Source organism: Mesoplodon bidens, assembly GCF_964165515.1.
Source record: "Mesoplodon bidens genome assembly, chromosome: 17".
NCBI classification, from domain to species: domain Eukaryota; kingdom Metazoa; phylum Chordata; class Mammalia; order Artiodactyla; family Ziphiidae; genus Mesoplodon; species Mesoplodon bidens.
Window position 1 is genome coordinate 65865116 of NC_138174.1, and position 16867 is coordinate 65881982.

General features: G+C 43.2%; 1 protein-coding gene across 1 annotated transcript in view; it reads left to right on the forward strand.

The window, feature by feature from the left end:
• FARP1 (FERM, ARH/RhoGEF and pleckstrin domain protein 1) overlaps nt 1-16867 on the forward strand; it is a 295459-nt gene that overhangs the window by 169263 nt on the left and 109329 nt on the right. Inside the window, exon 3 of the mRNA XM_081214634.1 lies at nt 16346-16450. Within this exon, the coding sequence (XP_081070760.1) occupies nt 16346-16450 (105 nt within the window). The remainder of the gene's footprint in view (nt 1-16345; nt 16451-16867) is intronic.

The window sequence follows — 16867 nt, forward strand, 5'->3', positions numbered from 1 at the left end:
ATGAATGAAAATCAAACATAAAGGCGCACATGGCTCACTCTACTTGGTAATGAATAAACATATGCCAAAGAACATTCAAGTGCATGTGTGTTGCCTGCCTGTGGTGTGTTACTTATGCTTTATACTTTTGTTCCATGCAATTAATTAAACCAGGGTGGCCTATAGTATACTTAAAGAAAGAAAGATTTGTTTTCACAGGCTCAGACTTGGAGATTTAGTCTTCCTTGCTTTCTTTTCTGTTTTCAAATTGTGGTTAAAAACCCATAACATTTCCCACCTTACCCATTTTTAAGTGTACACTTCGGTAGTATTAAGTATATTCCCATGCTTGTAAAACACCTCTCCAGAACTTTTTCCATCTGCAAATCTGAAACTTTACCCCCTTGCCCCCTGATAACCACCATTCTACTTTCTATGAATTTGTTCCCTGCTTTCTTTTCCAAATATATTCATTTCTGAGTCTTCTCTCCTGCTTAGGTGCAATTTGGGCTAATCATGCCTTTAAGGAAGAGAGACCAATCCATAATTTTCACAGAGGTTTCGTAAAATAGAGTGCCAGCATATACCCGTGGGTATATGGGGCTCTAATTAGCATTTCTTTTGGCATCACTGTTTAAAATTTGTTAAAGTCATCTTGCATGATGAACTAAGAAATTAGGCAGTGAAAGGCCGGTCCAAGCTTTAAAAACTAGACCTTTTTCCGGCCTCTCTCCACCAGAATTGAATCTTAAGTGCCCAATTTCTAGGCAGACTTGTGAACTCTGTTTCTTATCAGGGTGGATTTAATTTTCAACAGGTGACAGACGCTGTCTCAAAAACATGCTTATTATTGCCCTCTGGTATTTTCGTTTAATTTGGCTTTAGCACTAGTGTAATTGTTTGTAAATTTGGACAGAACGCATTTAACAAGTCCACTCCGTCGATAGAAGGCTGTCACCCCGAATAACCCAAAATTGAGGGGAACACACTGAGTTTTCAGCTGCGTGCATCCCTTGCTGCTTGTCACCACTGCAGGTGAATGTTTTGAATGCTACTGAACCACAGAGGACTGTTTTTAAAGATAGTTCTTATTGCTTGCTTTTGTTTTTTCAGAAACATCTGTATGTTTCAAACATGGCTTTTCTCTCAGTGGTGATATTGGGAGACCGTAGGCTGCCCACGTTACTGAATTAGAATTAGGCAGGATTTGGTATAAAAGACATGATCTATACCTGTGCTTTTTATTACATATCTTACATTTATTTGCCTTTTATTTTCCCGCCACTTACTCTGAACAGCGGTGATGGTACAGAAAATTGAAGTATCACTAAAATGCTGATTGCTGGGATGCTCTACCTTAAAAAAAGTTTTTTTTAACTTTTTAGTTTATATTGGGGTATAGCTGATTAACAATGTTGTAATAGTTTCAGGTGCACAGCAAAGCGACTCAGCCATACATATACATGTATCCATTTGCCCCCAAACTCCCCTCCCATCCAGGCTGCCACATAATATTGAGCAGAGTTCCCTGTGCTGTACAGTAGTAGGTCCTTGTTGATTATCCATCTTAAATATAGCAGAGTGTACATGTCGATCCCAAACTCCCTAAGTATCCCTTCCCCCCACCCCGCCCCGTAACCACAAGTTCATTCTCTAAGTCTATGAGTCTGTTTCTGTTTTGTAGATGAGTTCATTTGTATCATTTCTTTTTAGATTCCACATATAAGGGATATCATACAATTTCTCTTTCTCGGTCTGACTTACTTCATTCAGTATGACCATCTCTGGGTCCATCCATGTTGCTGCAAATGGCATTATTTCATTCTTTTTAATGGCTGAGTAATATTCCATTGTATATATGTACCACATCTTCTTTATCCATTCCTCTCTCGATGGACATTTAGGTTGCTTCCATGTCTCGGCTGTTGTAAACAGTGCTGCAGTGAACACTGGGGTGCATGTATCCTTTCGGACCATGTTTTTCTCCATATATATACACCCAGGAGTTAGCACATCCTGTCGTTAACTCATACCAGCTCTCAGGTTTTGGCTCAGTGCAAGCCCCCTGTGATAAAACCTTGTTTATGGGATATTCTACTTTTAAACAAGGTTTTGTCACAGGGGGCTTGCACTGAGCCAAAACCTGAGAGCTGGTATGAGTTAACAACAGAATGCGCTAAATCCAAGGCATCTTTCTCTTTACCAAATTTTGAAATAATCACACACAAGAGCAAACTAGTGAACCAGTTCAAAAGAAAACTGAAATTCCAGACACTCCAGAAGCACTGCATCAGGAATTGTCGGCACATTGGTGTAGCCGCTGAACAGCACTAAAAAGAACACAGACCCTCCTTCCCTTTCACATGTATAGTATATTCACAAAAGCCGTCTGAAGGATAAGGCAGAGAGGCCCCATGGCCTATTACTGTTTGTGATGTAACGGTTTCACCGTGCAGTACAGCCTTCCCGTAGGTGTTTCTGTCCCTGGGTGACTGTTACATGACTTGATTTGTTGCACATCGTGCCCAGTTTGACATATGTTTCCTGATCAATAGAATGTCATCTTTCATTTTCTCATTTTCCTTTTAACATTTCCCCTAAGGTTGGCCTTTCATGAGTGGCTTCCATGTATGGCTTTTGGAAGATGTCAACTCTTTGGGCAACAATTTCTTGAAATAAAAGTATATTCTCAAATTCACATAAGAATCTAGACCCCAGTTTAGAGTTGTTTTTGTTAAGGACTGTGCTATTAGAGTCTCTTCGTGAGAATTGTGGTTTTAAAATGGTTTCATTCATTCATCCATCCGTTCAGCAAATCTTTACAAGCACCTTCTGTGTATCATGCTGTTCTAGTGAACAAAACAGACAAAGATTCATATTCTGGCAGAGCGTGCATTCTACCAGAGAGAGACTACCACGTATGAGGAACATTATGGGGAATTCCCTGGCAGTCCAGTGGTTAGGGCTCCGTGCTTCCACTGCAGGGGGCATGGGTTTGATCCTTGGTCGGGGAACTAAGATTCCACGTGCCACGGCGTGGCCAAAAAAAGACCCAGAAACATTATGAAGAGATGCACTGTTTTGGGTGCTAGAGAATGATAACTGAAAGGGAATAATGAAAGAAATAGACCAGAATAAGAGGATGGAGGTGTGGGGATAAATTGTAGTTTTAAGTAGGATACTTAGGGTCAGCCCCATTGAGAAGCTGACATTTGTGCAAAGACTCCAAAGAGGTGAGGGAATTATCAGCGAGGATTTCTGGGGAGAGAGCCTTCCAGGCAGAGGGAGCAGTCAGTGCAAAGGCTCTGAGGCTGGTGTGTACCTGATATGCTGAGAATGGCTGGATCAGAGTGAGCAAGGGGGGGGCGGGAGCAGTTGGATATGTCATCAGTCGCTGTTGACAGGGTGACATGGTGATGCGGGGTGGAGCAGACCCCCTGGGACCTTCATTTCCATTGTCTGGCTTTTACTCTTGAGTTTTGAGCAGCAGAGTGACAACATCTAATTTATTAGTAGATGAACTGTTTCTGATAGAACTGACTTGAGAAGCTATTTGGGAATTATTTATGTAATAAGTCAGATGGTAATCATAAGTGACAGAAGTCAAAAGCAGAGGAGAAATACAAGGGAATTGTACTGAAAAAAAGTGTCAACAAGGTATTCAAACTGGTGAATCGAGAAGAATGCCATAAAAGAGTAAGCTGCATGGTTTCCAAGTTCTCATGTGTCACGAATGTGTGTGAGGTGTGTGTGGATCAGAATTGTTTCAGGGGCGCGGGTTCCTTTTCCAAACTCTTCATGCTTTTGAGACTCTCTAGGGAATCATGAGGTTAGAGGAGATGGAGGATTTGACGTCTCCAGGTCAGCCTGATTTTCAGAGTCCCCTCTGAATCATTGCTATACTGCAATTAGTTCCTTAATTAAAGCCTGGCTGGTGGTCAGCGTTCCTTTCTGTTGAGTTTATAAGAACTTAAAGAATCCGTATGTAAACCATGCAGAACGATCTTGTGTGTCAGTGCTGTGGTTTATTAACACTCAAGGAGCTTGTTGTCTGATACTTAAAAATGCATTTTTTTCAGGCTTTCAGTCCTTCTAACAGACCGGTCGTATTTGGGGATGTGCTTTCTGTACTTTTGTTGTATACTTATCTGTAAGTTTCTTTTGCCGAATTCTAGGGTCTATGTGCTTGTATTTCGTCTTATTCTAGCAACTTGCTGGCAGGAAAGGACTGTTATCAACAGTGAACACATGCAGTTTTTTATCGCTTTTTAGTGCTTTCCTAGTTTGTTCATCACACAGTCTGTTTCCCACCCCACCCCCTTCCTCTAATATCAATGGATCTTGATTCCCCAGTCTCTCATCAGAAGATACTGGAACATAAGGGCAAATATAAATTTTATTTCATAGTGGTTAAAGTGTAGTGAGGCTTAAAAATGCTTAAGAGGGAGTTTGCGTAGCTACCAAAAGTTGGAAATAACTTGGAAAAAGTTTCCACTAAAAATGAAACATAATGGTTGACTAAGATTTCTTGAGTCTGCTGCCAAACTCGGGCCCTGGTGCTTGGCACTTGGTGTGTATTTCCCTCATTTACTTCTCCCAGACACCTCAGTAGGGGATATCACCGTTCCATTGCTCAGAAGAGAAAATCAATGCCCAGTCTGGGCAACATAGGCTGGCGTGGAAGTTATAACCTGAGGACCCTAGAACCCGCGTCTTCCCATGTGCTGCTCTCAAATGTAACCTCGCACGTTTTTATACATATAGTAAGTAATGGTTTTGTCCGCTGGAAATGCCTCAAATGTTAGGTTCCCCTCTATCTTTATGAGGAAAATACCCTGTATGGTACTTGACTTTTTCTTACCCCCCACCTCTAAATTTACCAGTTCCTTCCAGACTGTCAGTATTTGGGAATATTTTTTCCATTTTTTTTTATTGTGGTAAAACACACCTAAAATAAAGGTATAAAAATTACCATCTTCAGCATTTTTAAGCATATGGTTCAGTGGCAATAAATACATTCACACTGTTGTACATCCATCACCCATCCGGCTCCAGGCCTCTCTTCATTTTCCCAAATTGAGCTGTGTCCCCACCTGACTCCCTGCCCCTGGGAGCCACCATTCTACCTTCTGTCTCTTTTAGATATGCATCTTGTATTTTTGTTCTGTACTTACTTGTTTCTTTTCCCCAAGTCTCGAGCTTCTGGGCTTCCATTCAGCTGAGCTTTCTAGTTATCTGAGCTTTCCAGTTTTTCAAAGGAAGAGAAGTCCTAACTCTGCCTAAAGCTCTGACCTCCTTGTAAATACATGAACGTATATTTATGGGCTGGAGCCCACCCCACCTCCTGTCACTTCCCCAGCTAACAGTCTCTCAAACCTGAGACGTGCATGAAAAAGATGGAAAAATAATAGTATTTGTCTGGGAAGTTTTCTGGGGACTCCAGAGCCAAGGATTCTTAAAGGATCTGACAAGCTATGTTTTCACCCTTTGATTTACATATATTTAATTTAAAAGCGTTCTGCATAAGAAGTAATTTTAAAATCCCTTTTCAGGACGGGGAAAGTGTGCTCATCCTCCCTACTAATTGAAAAATGTTAAAAAATGTTTTCTGTTGAAAGTGGCTGTAAACATGTAAAATGATTTTTCTTTCACTTAATGTGCTTGGAGGTTCTCCAGGAGCCTTGGAGATGGGTTCTGAGGAAGGTTGTGTTTCCGAGACATGACCGGAGAGCTCGTGTGCACGTGGAGAAGAATGAGAACCGGGAACCGCGGGTGTCGCTGGGTTTTACAAAGGCTTCACCTTTCTGCTCAAATGTTAAGCTAAATTCAACACAATATCTGCTTTTCTTCTTCCTTTGGGATAATAATTTTGGAGGGCAAGGTATGATATTAGGTGTATTTTCAGAAAGTTCAGGCTCAGAGACCTGAATGCACTTTTGAGGTTTAAATTAGACCACGGAGTCCAGAGAAAAAAGTGCCAAAGTAAATAGACATAAGAAAGAGGCGAGCATGTTTCTGTTGCTGGAAAGGGTGCTGTGCTTCCCCTGAGCCGTCAGAATCTGGTTTATACTTGCCTTATTCATTATCTGCGGGATGCTTTATTCCCTATCTAATGGATATTTAAAGGAACAAAGTGTCAAGCAAGATTTTTTAATTTCAGTAAATCTTGGACTTTTTTTTTTCATCTACTTCTAAAAGTGATCAAAAGCCAATGAATTGCTCAAGGTCAAGAGCAGACAAACCCTGCACTATGAATAGCCAAATTCTCTATAAACATTTTTGTTCACATACTACAGGTTTGCAGGAAATCAATAGAAATCTTCTACCACGTCTGCACGCACACGCGCACACACACACACACACACACACACACACACACACACACACACACACACACACACACACACACACACACACACACACACACACACACACACACACACACACACACACACACACACACAGTCTTGGAATGAAGGAAGATGGGCAGTTCTGTACTAATGACACTGTGGTTGTGATGTAACTAAATTACAGCAAAGGAGCTGAAAGGATCCATTCTCTTTGCGGCCCGGAGTCGGGACTCTGAAATCCAATCTGAAGTGTGTTTAATGAGTGTTCTGAACGCTGGGGCTCAGTGTGGAGGGAACAAGGAGCACAGTGTGTCCCCCACCCCAGACACCGTGGCCACCCTTGGAGCCGCGGCGCTGAGGAAGAATTGCTGCGTTTGTGCACCCAGTAGATGGGCAGGCCTCAACATTTAGCTACTTTCCCCCAGAATGAAAGACTTGTCCCGGCTCCCCAGACTTTGGTTTTATAGTTGTAGTTCCTGTTCTTGCTCTACTTGGCATCTCACAGCAATGGTGATCACAGTGTTTGCAGCCAAGGCTGCTACTGGGTCCACTGTTGGGCTTTGAATCATTTTCCTCCTCCCTCACCTCCCCCTCGTCCTCCTTCTCCCCTTCTCATCGTCATCATCATCATCATCATAGCTAATACCCAGTAGAGTTTGCTGAGTTCTGGGTACCGTCCCTAGGCTTGCTGTGTACTGAGCTGTTTAATCTTCACTACATCCTATGAGGTGTTTCAGTCCTGCTCCCATTCTACTGAAGTGGAAGCTGAGGCCCAAAGAGTAACTCATCCCAGGTCACACTGCCATGGAGTGGAGATGGGGAATTTGCAAGAAGACAGATGCCTCCAGAGTTTGTATTCTTAATAATTATACTGCCTCTCTAAGACCCCCAGGGGCTGGAGACACAGCTTGAGAAACATCTCCCACATTTCCGCTGTTCCATTTCTTGGTTAACTAAGGAGTCCTGCCTTTGCAGCAGGTCACGACTGGTTTATGTGACAATCACCCTGGCCTGCAGGGGCTGTGCCATACTACGGTCACACCTTCCATATATATCAGACTGTATGTCCTACTGACCGGCTTTGGTGCCCCCAAGTTACAGCAGTTGCAAATGTCAGCCTCTTCCCTTGGTTTTACCAGCAAATTTTCTCCAGGACAGTTTGCATCATCAAAATTAGGGATGGAAGTCTTGGAGATAAGAGGGAAAATAGACTCTGAGGCTGCCGGTTAGGAGCAGATTCTCTGAAGCTGAGTTTGAATCCCAGCTCCACAGCGAGTGTCACCTTGGCGCCAACTCTGTGTCCTCTGGCCTGGAGTGTCCCCGGGGTGCAACTTAGGTGCATTGTGGGTGTGCAGATGTACCGGTCCTTCCGCCCCCAGGGCAGCTGCATCTTAGACATGATTATTGATGTCCCATAACTGGATTTGGTTGGGACTCTGTACTGGCTTCCAGTGTGCTGTCTGGAAGTCCTGAGCCATTCTGATTCACTAGCCTTTGCTTTTCTCTCTCATGACTTTTAGAATCTTCTTTTTTTCCCTTGTGTTCCCAAACTTCCCAATGATTTGCATTGAAATGGATTGCGCTCATTCCATGAGATACTCTCTGGCCCTTTTTCAATCTTGAAAGCCATACTCCTCAGTTCTGGAAATGTCCTTATATTATGCTTGCATAATTCCCCTTGCCCTTGGGTCTCTCTGTGTAGGGGTCACACGATTCAGATGCTGAGCCTTTCTAAATGTCTCGCGTCCTCCCCTCCCCGCTGCCACCCCTTGGTCGCCTGGTGTAGGTTCTAGGAGAGTTCTCCACTGTATCTTTAAACTCTCACAGTGGCATTTTAATTTCTGCTGTGCTATTTTTCATTTCGAAGAGCTCTTTCTTGTTAACCAAATATTCCTTTTTATAACCTCCTGGGGTTATGTTAGTTATAAACTCTGAGCTATATGAGGACACAAATTACAATGTTTTTAAAAGTTTTTCACTCTACGCTGCCTTATCGGAAGTACTTGGCGTCTCCCGTTCCTGACCTTTTGGGTAGTTCTGCGGAATTTGGCCGCTTCCTTATTGCTGCCTCTCTTCTCCTCTGTAATTAGACTGCAGTTTTCTCCTCTGTCATCTTATAGAATTTGGGGGAAATCTCTTACCCGCTGTCTCTTCTCTCATTTTCTCGGTTTCCTGTGTATTTATTCCTTTTTACATTCTTTTACTGTTTCTTTTAAGCAGGGTTTCTGGGTACCGTGGAGATGAGCTGCGTGTATTCAGTCTGCCATCTTTAGCCACAAGTGTCACCTTCTTAATCATTTATATTAAGCCCAGTCTGCGGTGGCCTTGTGCTAAAATTTCTAAGAAAAAAAATGTATTTATGGACAGATGGGTGAGTTCCTATGAGATTTCTCCAATTGTATTCTTGGATCTCTGCTTCACTGGCAGCTGCTGACTACATGCTGAGGGGTCAGGAAAGGGGAACTCTGGACGGAGGGCTGGTTGGTGGGAGGCTGCGTGAGCTGGGGGACTTCCCAGCCTGGACCCTGCCCCTCCCCCATCAGGGGTGGAAGGGTCCAAAAGAGACTTAGGGTGTAAAAAGAACTTTGATTGTAGAATACTGCTCATATCTAGAGCAGCAACAGTAAAAAGAGGAACACCTTTTAACAATAGGCAGGAAAAGTCAGTTATCTCCTACTTACTGAGTTTATTTGATTTTTCCAGTTAGAGAAATTTTCAAGGCCAGAATGTGTATCTTATCCCCAATCCACTTACCACGTTATTATTTCATTATAATCTCTTCGTTCATTCGACAAGAACAGAGCAGGGTGTGACGGCGTCGTCTCTGCCCCCATGTGGCTGAGAGGTGGGTAACAGCACTGTGGAAGGCGGCTGTATGAGTTTGCTAGGGCTGCTGTAACACAGTACCACAGACTGGTGGCTTGAAACATCAGAAATTTATTCTCTCACAGTGCTGGAGGCTAGAAGTTCAAAGTCAAGGTACCAGCAGGGACATACTCCCTCTGAGACCCTGGGGGATTCCCTCCCTTGCCTCTTCCAGCTGCTGGTGGGGACCATCCGTCCTTGGCATTCCTTGGCTCACAGCCACGTCACTTGTCTCTGCCTCTGTCATCACGTGGCCTTCTCCCTGTGTGTCTCTGTCTTCACACCATCTCATAAGGACACCACTCCTGTTGGATTAGTGCCCGCCCTAATGACCTCATCTTAACTTGATCACATCTGCAGAGACCCTGCTTCCAAATAAGGCCGCATTCACAGGGACCAGGAGTGAGGACTTCATATCTTTTTGAGACACAATTCAGCCCGTAACAGTGGGTTCGGTATTTTTTGCTACGGTTGCATCTCAAGTGTGAAGTTATCCCAAAATGGAGATTGGAGCCAGAGACCGCCAAGTGCGCTGGCCCTGCCTGATGGGGGTCCATGTATCAACATGACTGGCACCGGGCTCTCAAAGCAGAGTCTTTGCAGCATCCACTGGGAGCTTGTCAGAAATGCAGATTCTTGGGCCTCACCCCAGCCCTCCCGAATCAGCATCTGCAGCTTATCAAGGTCTGCAGGTGATCGATGGGCACACAAATCAGAGAAGCACTGCTCCGAATCGCCTCCAGCAGAATTCTAGGGCAGAATAAGCATACCTGGCTATGGACTCTGCCCTTGGGGACATGGTCACACACACACAGATGTGGTAGCCAGGCTTTCCATCCCATGACGTTGCGGAGACATGCCTTTGGGGTTGGGAAATGGGACATCCTCCTCAATGTCAGCCATTCCCCTGCCCTTAATTTTATAAACTAACATTTCCCCATCACAGTAGAAGCAACAGTATAGAGAACTTGTGTTACATGCCAGGGTCTTTGCTAAATACTTTGCAGTCAGAGTTTTATTTAATCCTCACATTGATTTAATCACATTTATTTAATCCTCACATTGATCCTAAGGGGTCGACAGTATCTCCAGTCCTTTCATGGCTCCACCTACTAGACTAAATTGTGTCCCCACTCCCCCAAATTGTTGACACCCCGACTCCCAATGTGGCTGTATTTGGAATAAAGAAGTAAGTAAGGTCAAATGAGGTCATAAGGGTGTAGCCCTGATCTGACAGGATTAGTGTCCTTTATAAGAAAAGACACTAGAGTGCATGTGCACTCTCCCCCCCCCCCCCCCCCGCTCATAGCAGTTACCATACCTTCTAATTTAGCTGCTTTATTCTCTAACCTCCAACTCAGGGAGAGATACTTGTTGTATTGATTTCCATTCCCTTAGCCCCTAGCACAGTGCCTGCATGCGGCTACTCACTTGACAAATGTACCCTAGGCTCTGTAAGCCATCATGGTTATTAATACTTCTACCCACCTGGTCAAAAACCGCCAAAGGGCCAGGAGGAAATCTGCCATGTTAACGACACCCGTGGTGAGGGTTAGTGGGCTATGGAAATTTGAACAATATTCTAATAGATATTAGTGGTAGGAAAAAGGGGCTGAGGCCTTTGAGAGAAGCCATTCCCTTCTGCTGTAGAAGAGCATGCCCTGGTTGTCTTGGTTACCTTAATCCCAAAGGAGAGAAAAACAAAATATTTCCAGAAACAGCTCTCTGAAACCTCAGCAGATGCATATTTTGTAAAGTTGGTCAGATGTTATCTTTATCGATTTCTGTCTGTGAGATTATTTCAGCAAGGCAGATTTTAGCTTGTATCACGTAGGGTGACTCCTTTGTTCGGACCCTTTGAGGAGGTGGGGACACCCCCAACCCAGAAAGAATTGTCTTTATTCTTTTAGAGGAAAAAGAAAACACTTCCTCATAAAACTTGATGTAATAGAAATAACCTGAAGGCAGAGACATATTTTAAAGGCACAATAAACCAAAGGGACTTTTGATTCACAGTTTTTAATAGCTTGAAGCTCTGTGTGAATGTTCCTACTATTTATTATCCAGTATTTAGTTGCCAGACACTCCCCAAGCATGTAAACCTCCTCCTAAAATTTAATTTTATAGGCTTCCATGAAAAGCCTATTTAAAATGGAGAAAGCAGTGGGGACGCACAATGAGCAATCAGCCACCTTATTTGTGCACTAGATTAAACTTCCGATGCCTCTTGGAGCATAATTTAAAGTAGCCAGTAAGAAAAAAGTGATAAAAATTTGCTTATGTGGTTTCACTAATCACCAGTTTGTTCTCCAAAATATGACATATAATTACTATTTGGTTTCTTTTCTGTAAGGAGTACACTTCTGGACTGTTTTAATCAAGACTGGCCATGTGCAAGGTCAGCCAGACTCTTAGTTTCTTAGAGGGTGTGGGAGTCTCAGAGATGTGCCCCCTCAGCCCCAGTACAAACACTTGGGGACAATTTGAAAAACATTCATCACGAGGTCCCTTTCATGTTAAACCATTTCTAACAGATACAGGTTTTCAGATGAAGCCTAAGTGATTTGATTTTCCTTCCTTGTGTATGATCATTTGTGCAGCCATAAATGTGTGTGTGTGTGTGTGTGTGTGTCTTAAAGTAAGTTACTCTTTGAGAAAGTACGTTTACAGATGAATTTTCCTGAGCGCCTCCTCTTTGGTGTTCTGCCAGCCTAGTCTACGGTGTTGCCACCTTTCCCCACATCCAGACTTTATTGACTCATTTATAGGTTTGTTTTAGCAACAAAGGGCTGGTGGATTTGTAGCTGTTGAACCCCATCATCTGTCTTGTGCAAAGCCTGCCCCAGGTGCATAATTTGTGGTTACTTCTGACGATGTTCATGTCATGCCTTTTTTTTCACCACAAAGTAAAAGAACCTTTTGTGCTGAGAAATATTAACAGCCCTTTAGCGCACACACGGATATTCACTCATTCTCCTCGTGTGATACGGCTCTTCACAGCTGCTTAACTTGAGCTGGGTCCTACCCCTCAGTGTTTCTTGAAGATCTAATGTAAAGGAAGTGGATTCTTGATTTTCTTGTTCTTAAAAATAGTTTAAACAGATTCTAGTGTGAATAACCCTCTTCAGTCATTTGTATGTAGATGTGAACACCATCCTCAGTTATTTTTTTTCATCTTTTTTTCTGAATTTTTTACATTTGGTAAAATGAACACAACAAAAGATTTACCATTTTAGCCATTTTTAAGTGTACAGTTCAGTGGTATTAAATACATTCACAGGGTTGTGCAGCCATTGCCACCATCCATTTTATATTCTGTGATGTGATTTTTGAGCAGAATTACTTTTAATGTGAAGTTCAAAAAATTCATTGGAGGCAAGTGTAAAGAAATGATGCTGTGGACTGAGTGAATCCACTGCTGGAAAGAAAGAGGGGATAATTTTTCTTAAAGAATGTGGATACAACTCTTCCTGCTTCCCTTCTCTGAGATGCTTTCTCTGAAGCGGAATTCAGCCCTGGGTGCATTGATTAAACCCAGACATTGCTACACCAACCCCTAAAAGAAAGGGAAACAGTGTCCCTGAACTTTGGTATCGTGAAGTCTATCTGGGAACATTTTAGGCCATAGCTGCCTGGTATACATTGGGAAGTTAATGCCTTGCCCGTTTACCCATGAAATTGTCATCTAGTGACTGCATTTCAGCCCTTATGAATACTTTCTAGTAATTCTACATGCTGACTTTCCTTATACCCCTGAAGATAGCCAGTGTTCACAGGACAATTCATATAATGCATTAAAGGCATCTATTTTACAGATGAATTTTAGGAACTATATAATATCGTTCAAACTCTAAATTAACTTCTCCCTATATAAAAATTTGGGTCCCATTGAAAAGTCATTTTTGCATCAAAGATTTGTACGAAATAATAAATTTTAAGGAAAATTTTAAGACTTGGGACCAGGCTTATATATTAACTAGATTCCAAGCATCTATTTCCAGCCTCTTATTATTACCAAGATATGCTCAGTGTGGTCACAAAAATTTCTGCTGACTCAGTAAAGGACCTGATTCAGAGGGTAACTCTACCTCTCCTTGGGGTGTTGCATGAAGTGCTTAGTTGAACATCATTCCATAAAGGCATCCATTGTATGTTGATTTTTTATTTGTTTAGACTTCCAGCGTTGAATTGTGAAGTCTCATTTCCCAGACTCTGTAAATCTAGATGAAGTTATCAAATTCACTTAGTTCCAGGAATTCTCTGGGAGACGTGAGTGCTTGCCAGCTGGTCAGATAATTGGTGGTTCAGTTTGTAACAAATAGGAAATGTCAAGAATGGTGAGAAAGAAGAATTGTGAAACTGGAATGTGGTCTTCTCTTAAAAAGATCTTACGATACCGGAATTCTTCCACAACTTCTTAACACCTGGCCCATTTCTATCATGTTCTTACTAGCTAGCCTCTGCAGATTTTACTGGCCGGAGAAGAGGACCTCGAACAAGTAGCCATGCCTAAGTTATTCATACAGTTCTATGGAGGCAGGTGTGAGGAATTGAACTCAAGACCCCCCCGTGAGCCTGGCTGGTGAATTCCCAAGTGCTCTCAGCGTGACCGAGGGTGCGTTGCTTTGACAAAGAAGTGGGAAATAAGATTGGTGACCAGTAATCCGTTCAGCTGTTAACAGTGGATAAACACAGGGGTGTGTGTGCTGGGGTGTAGTGGGGGGGATACGTTGGACAGACAAGGACGGGGTTTACACACCATTCCATGTTAGTACTGCCATCAGGGCGAGCGAAACGAGTCTCCTGGTGACCCTTGGACCAGGCATTCAAAGTCTAGAGCCTGGTGAGTTTGGGATTATCCATGGAGGCTACTGCATACCCTTAGATAACTGGGAATATCTTCTGGATTTCAACCATGAGGAATGTGGGAGCATAAAGTGGTGTCTGTTTAAAAAAAAAGAAAAGAAAGATGCTTTATCGCTGGACATGGAAGCATCTTTGCTGGCCCCTCAGGTCACGCTGTTGGGTGGCCTAATGGATGTGCCCGTCATTGTACTTGTCAGGCTCTGACTGCTACTGTCAATTAGTCTCCTGGGTTACTAATCGGGTCCCAGATTGCTCTGCTGTTAGCAGAGGGGAAGTGGAAGTATAAACCCAGTAACTGGAGGCAACACTGCCTTGAGACGTTTTTCTTGCAGTGTTTGATCTGTGTGGTGAAACTGGATCCATTTTGCAAGTGGGTCGTTAGGAATCTACCGGATGGTGAAGAGAAACCAAGGCATATGGTTCTAAGCTCTTTAGGGTAGAAAGTGGGTTCATATATATCATCTTCCCTTTCTACCCTAAAGAGCTTAGAATCATATGCCTTGGTTTCTCTTCACCTTCCGGTAGATTCCTAACGACCCACTTGCAAAATGGATCCAGTTTCACCACACAGATCAAACACTGCAAGAAAAACGTCTCAAGGCAGTGTTGCCTCCAGTTACTGGTTTTATAGATTCAGGGTATAGAAAATACATGTATAGTATTGATTTCAGCAGACATTGAGGGAGTGCCAGGGGCTGCGCTAGCCAATAGGAATAGAAAGGTGAACAGGTAGCCCAGAGTTTCATTGGGGAGACAGACTCATAGATGTTTAACTACAGAGAATACAATAGAAAGAGTAATTGTAATCATTTGTTCATTCATTCTTTTCAACAAGACTGATTGGCATTTAGGCATCGTGGGTAAGGCGATGAATAACCTATGGCCTAAAAAAATAACTAAGTAACCTACGGCCTTTACCCTCAGTTCCTATGAAGTCTAGATGAGAGTCTATGCAACGTCTAGAGAAGAAAGCCGTACATTCTGCCACATTTGGCGGAGGGGAAGCAAGAGGAACAGGGACAGGCTTTCAACTGCCACAAAAAGGGCATGGGATCATGAGCTGAAAAGTTACAGAAATGCATACAAATATTAATAGCAGCTTTATTCACAATTGCCCAAACTTGGGCAACCGAGATGTCCTTCAACAAGTGAATGGGTAAACAAACTGTGGTCCATCCACACAGTGGCATATTATTCATCAATAAGAAGAATAGAGGAAACTTAGATGCATACTGCTAAGTGAAATAAGCCAATCTGAAAAGGCTACATTCTCTACGATTCCAACTATATGACATTCTAGAAGAGGCAAAACTAGAGAGACAATAAAAAGATCAGTGGTTGCCAGGAGTTTTGGGGGGTGGTGAGCGTGGACCAAGGAAGCACAGGGGTTGTTTAGGCTGGTGAAACTCTCCTGTGTGATCCGGTTATGGGGGCTCTGTGATAGTATGCATTTGTTGAAATCCATAGAACGATACAGCACAAAGAGTGAATCCCAGTGTAAACTACGGACTTTGGGTGGTGATGATGTATCAGTATTGGCTTAACAATTGTAACAAATGTACCAGACTAATCCAGGATGTTAGTAAGTGGGGCGCTGGCTGTGGAGGGGAGAGGTGCTGAGAACTCTCCCCATGGACTTCCTGCTCAATTTTCTGTAAACCGAAAGCTGCTCTAAAAAATAAAGTATTATTTCTGTAATTTATTAAGTATTTACAGTGGTGTGCTAATTTCTGCTGTACAGCAAAGAGATTCAGTTGTACATATATATACATTCTTTTTCATATTCTTTTCCACTCTGATTGATCACAGGGTACTGAATATGGTTCCCTGTATGATGCCGTAGGACCTTGTCGTTTATCCATTCTGTGTATGAGTCTGCATCTGCTAACCCCAAACTCCCAATCCATCACTTCTCCCCCCACCCCCTGGCAACCACAGGTTTGCTCTCTATGTCTGTGAGTCTGTTTCACAGATAAGTTCATTTCTCTCATACTTTAGATTCCACATATAAGTGATATCATATGGTATTTGCCTGTTATTTTTAAGGGGGTGTAGTGCCTGGCATTGGGGTAGGGAGAAGATGGCAGAGGTCAGCACCTAAGTGTGAGGGCAGCAGGAGAAGGGAATCGGTGGTGGGCACAGGGCCGGTGACCAGGGTGTAGTGGCGGTGCTTGGTGGCGAGCTGTTACAGACTCGGGCATGAAGAAGCTTCCTGTAGTAGGAGCCGCGGTTTGCGTCCATAGCTGCCTGTCTCAGGGCGTAACTCCCGCTGTTTCTGTTCCCAGCAAAGAGCCCCCGGGAAAGTGCTGCTGGATGCGGTGTGCAGCCACCTGAACCTCGTGGAAGGAGACTATTTTGGCCTCGAGTTTCCCGACCACAAGAAGATCACGGTAGGTGACGTCCATGGGATGTTGCTGTTTTACCGTCTGTTCGACTTGGGGGAGGGAAATAATTGGGACCTTCCTTGGCCATACGGAAATGTACAACAGAAAAGGTACCCAGAAAGCCCTTGATAATCTGTTTTTGAAAGTAATGTGTGCATATGATTAGCAAGTTCAAAGGGAATACACAGTGCAGGCTGTCTCCCCCCACCATCTCCCTCCACCTCTGCCTCTAAGAACCACCATCACCAGTTGTCTTGTGTATCCTTCTGATAAGAGTCTGTGTATATGTGTACACACACGTAATTTTTTTTATACTGGGGTATAGTTGATTGACAATGTTGTGTTAGTTGCATTTATTTTATTTTTAAATTTTTTTTTTTTTTTTTTTGTGGTACGTGGGCCTCTCACTGTTGTGGCCTCTCC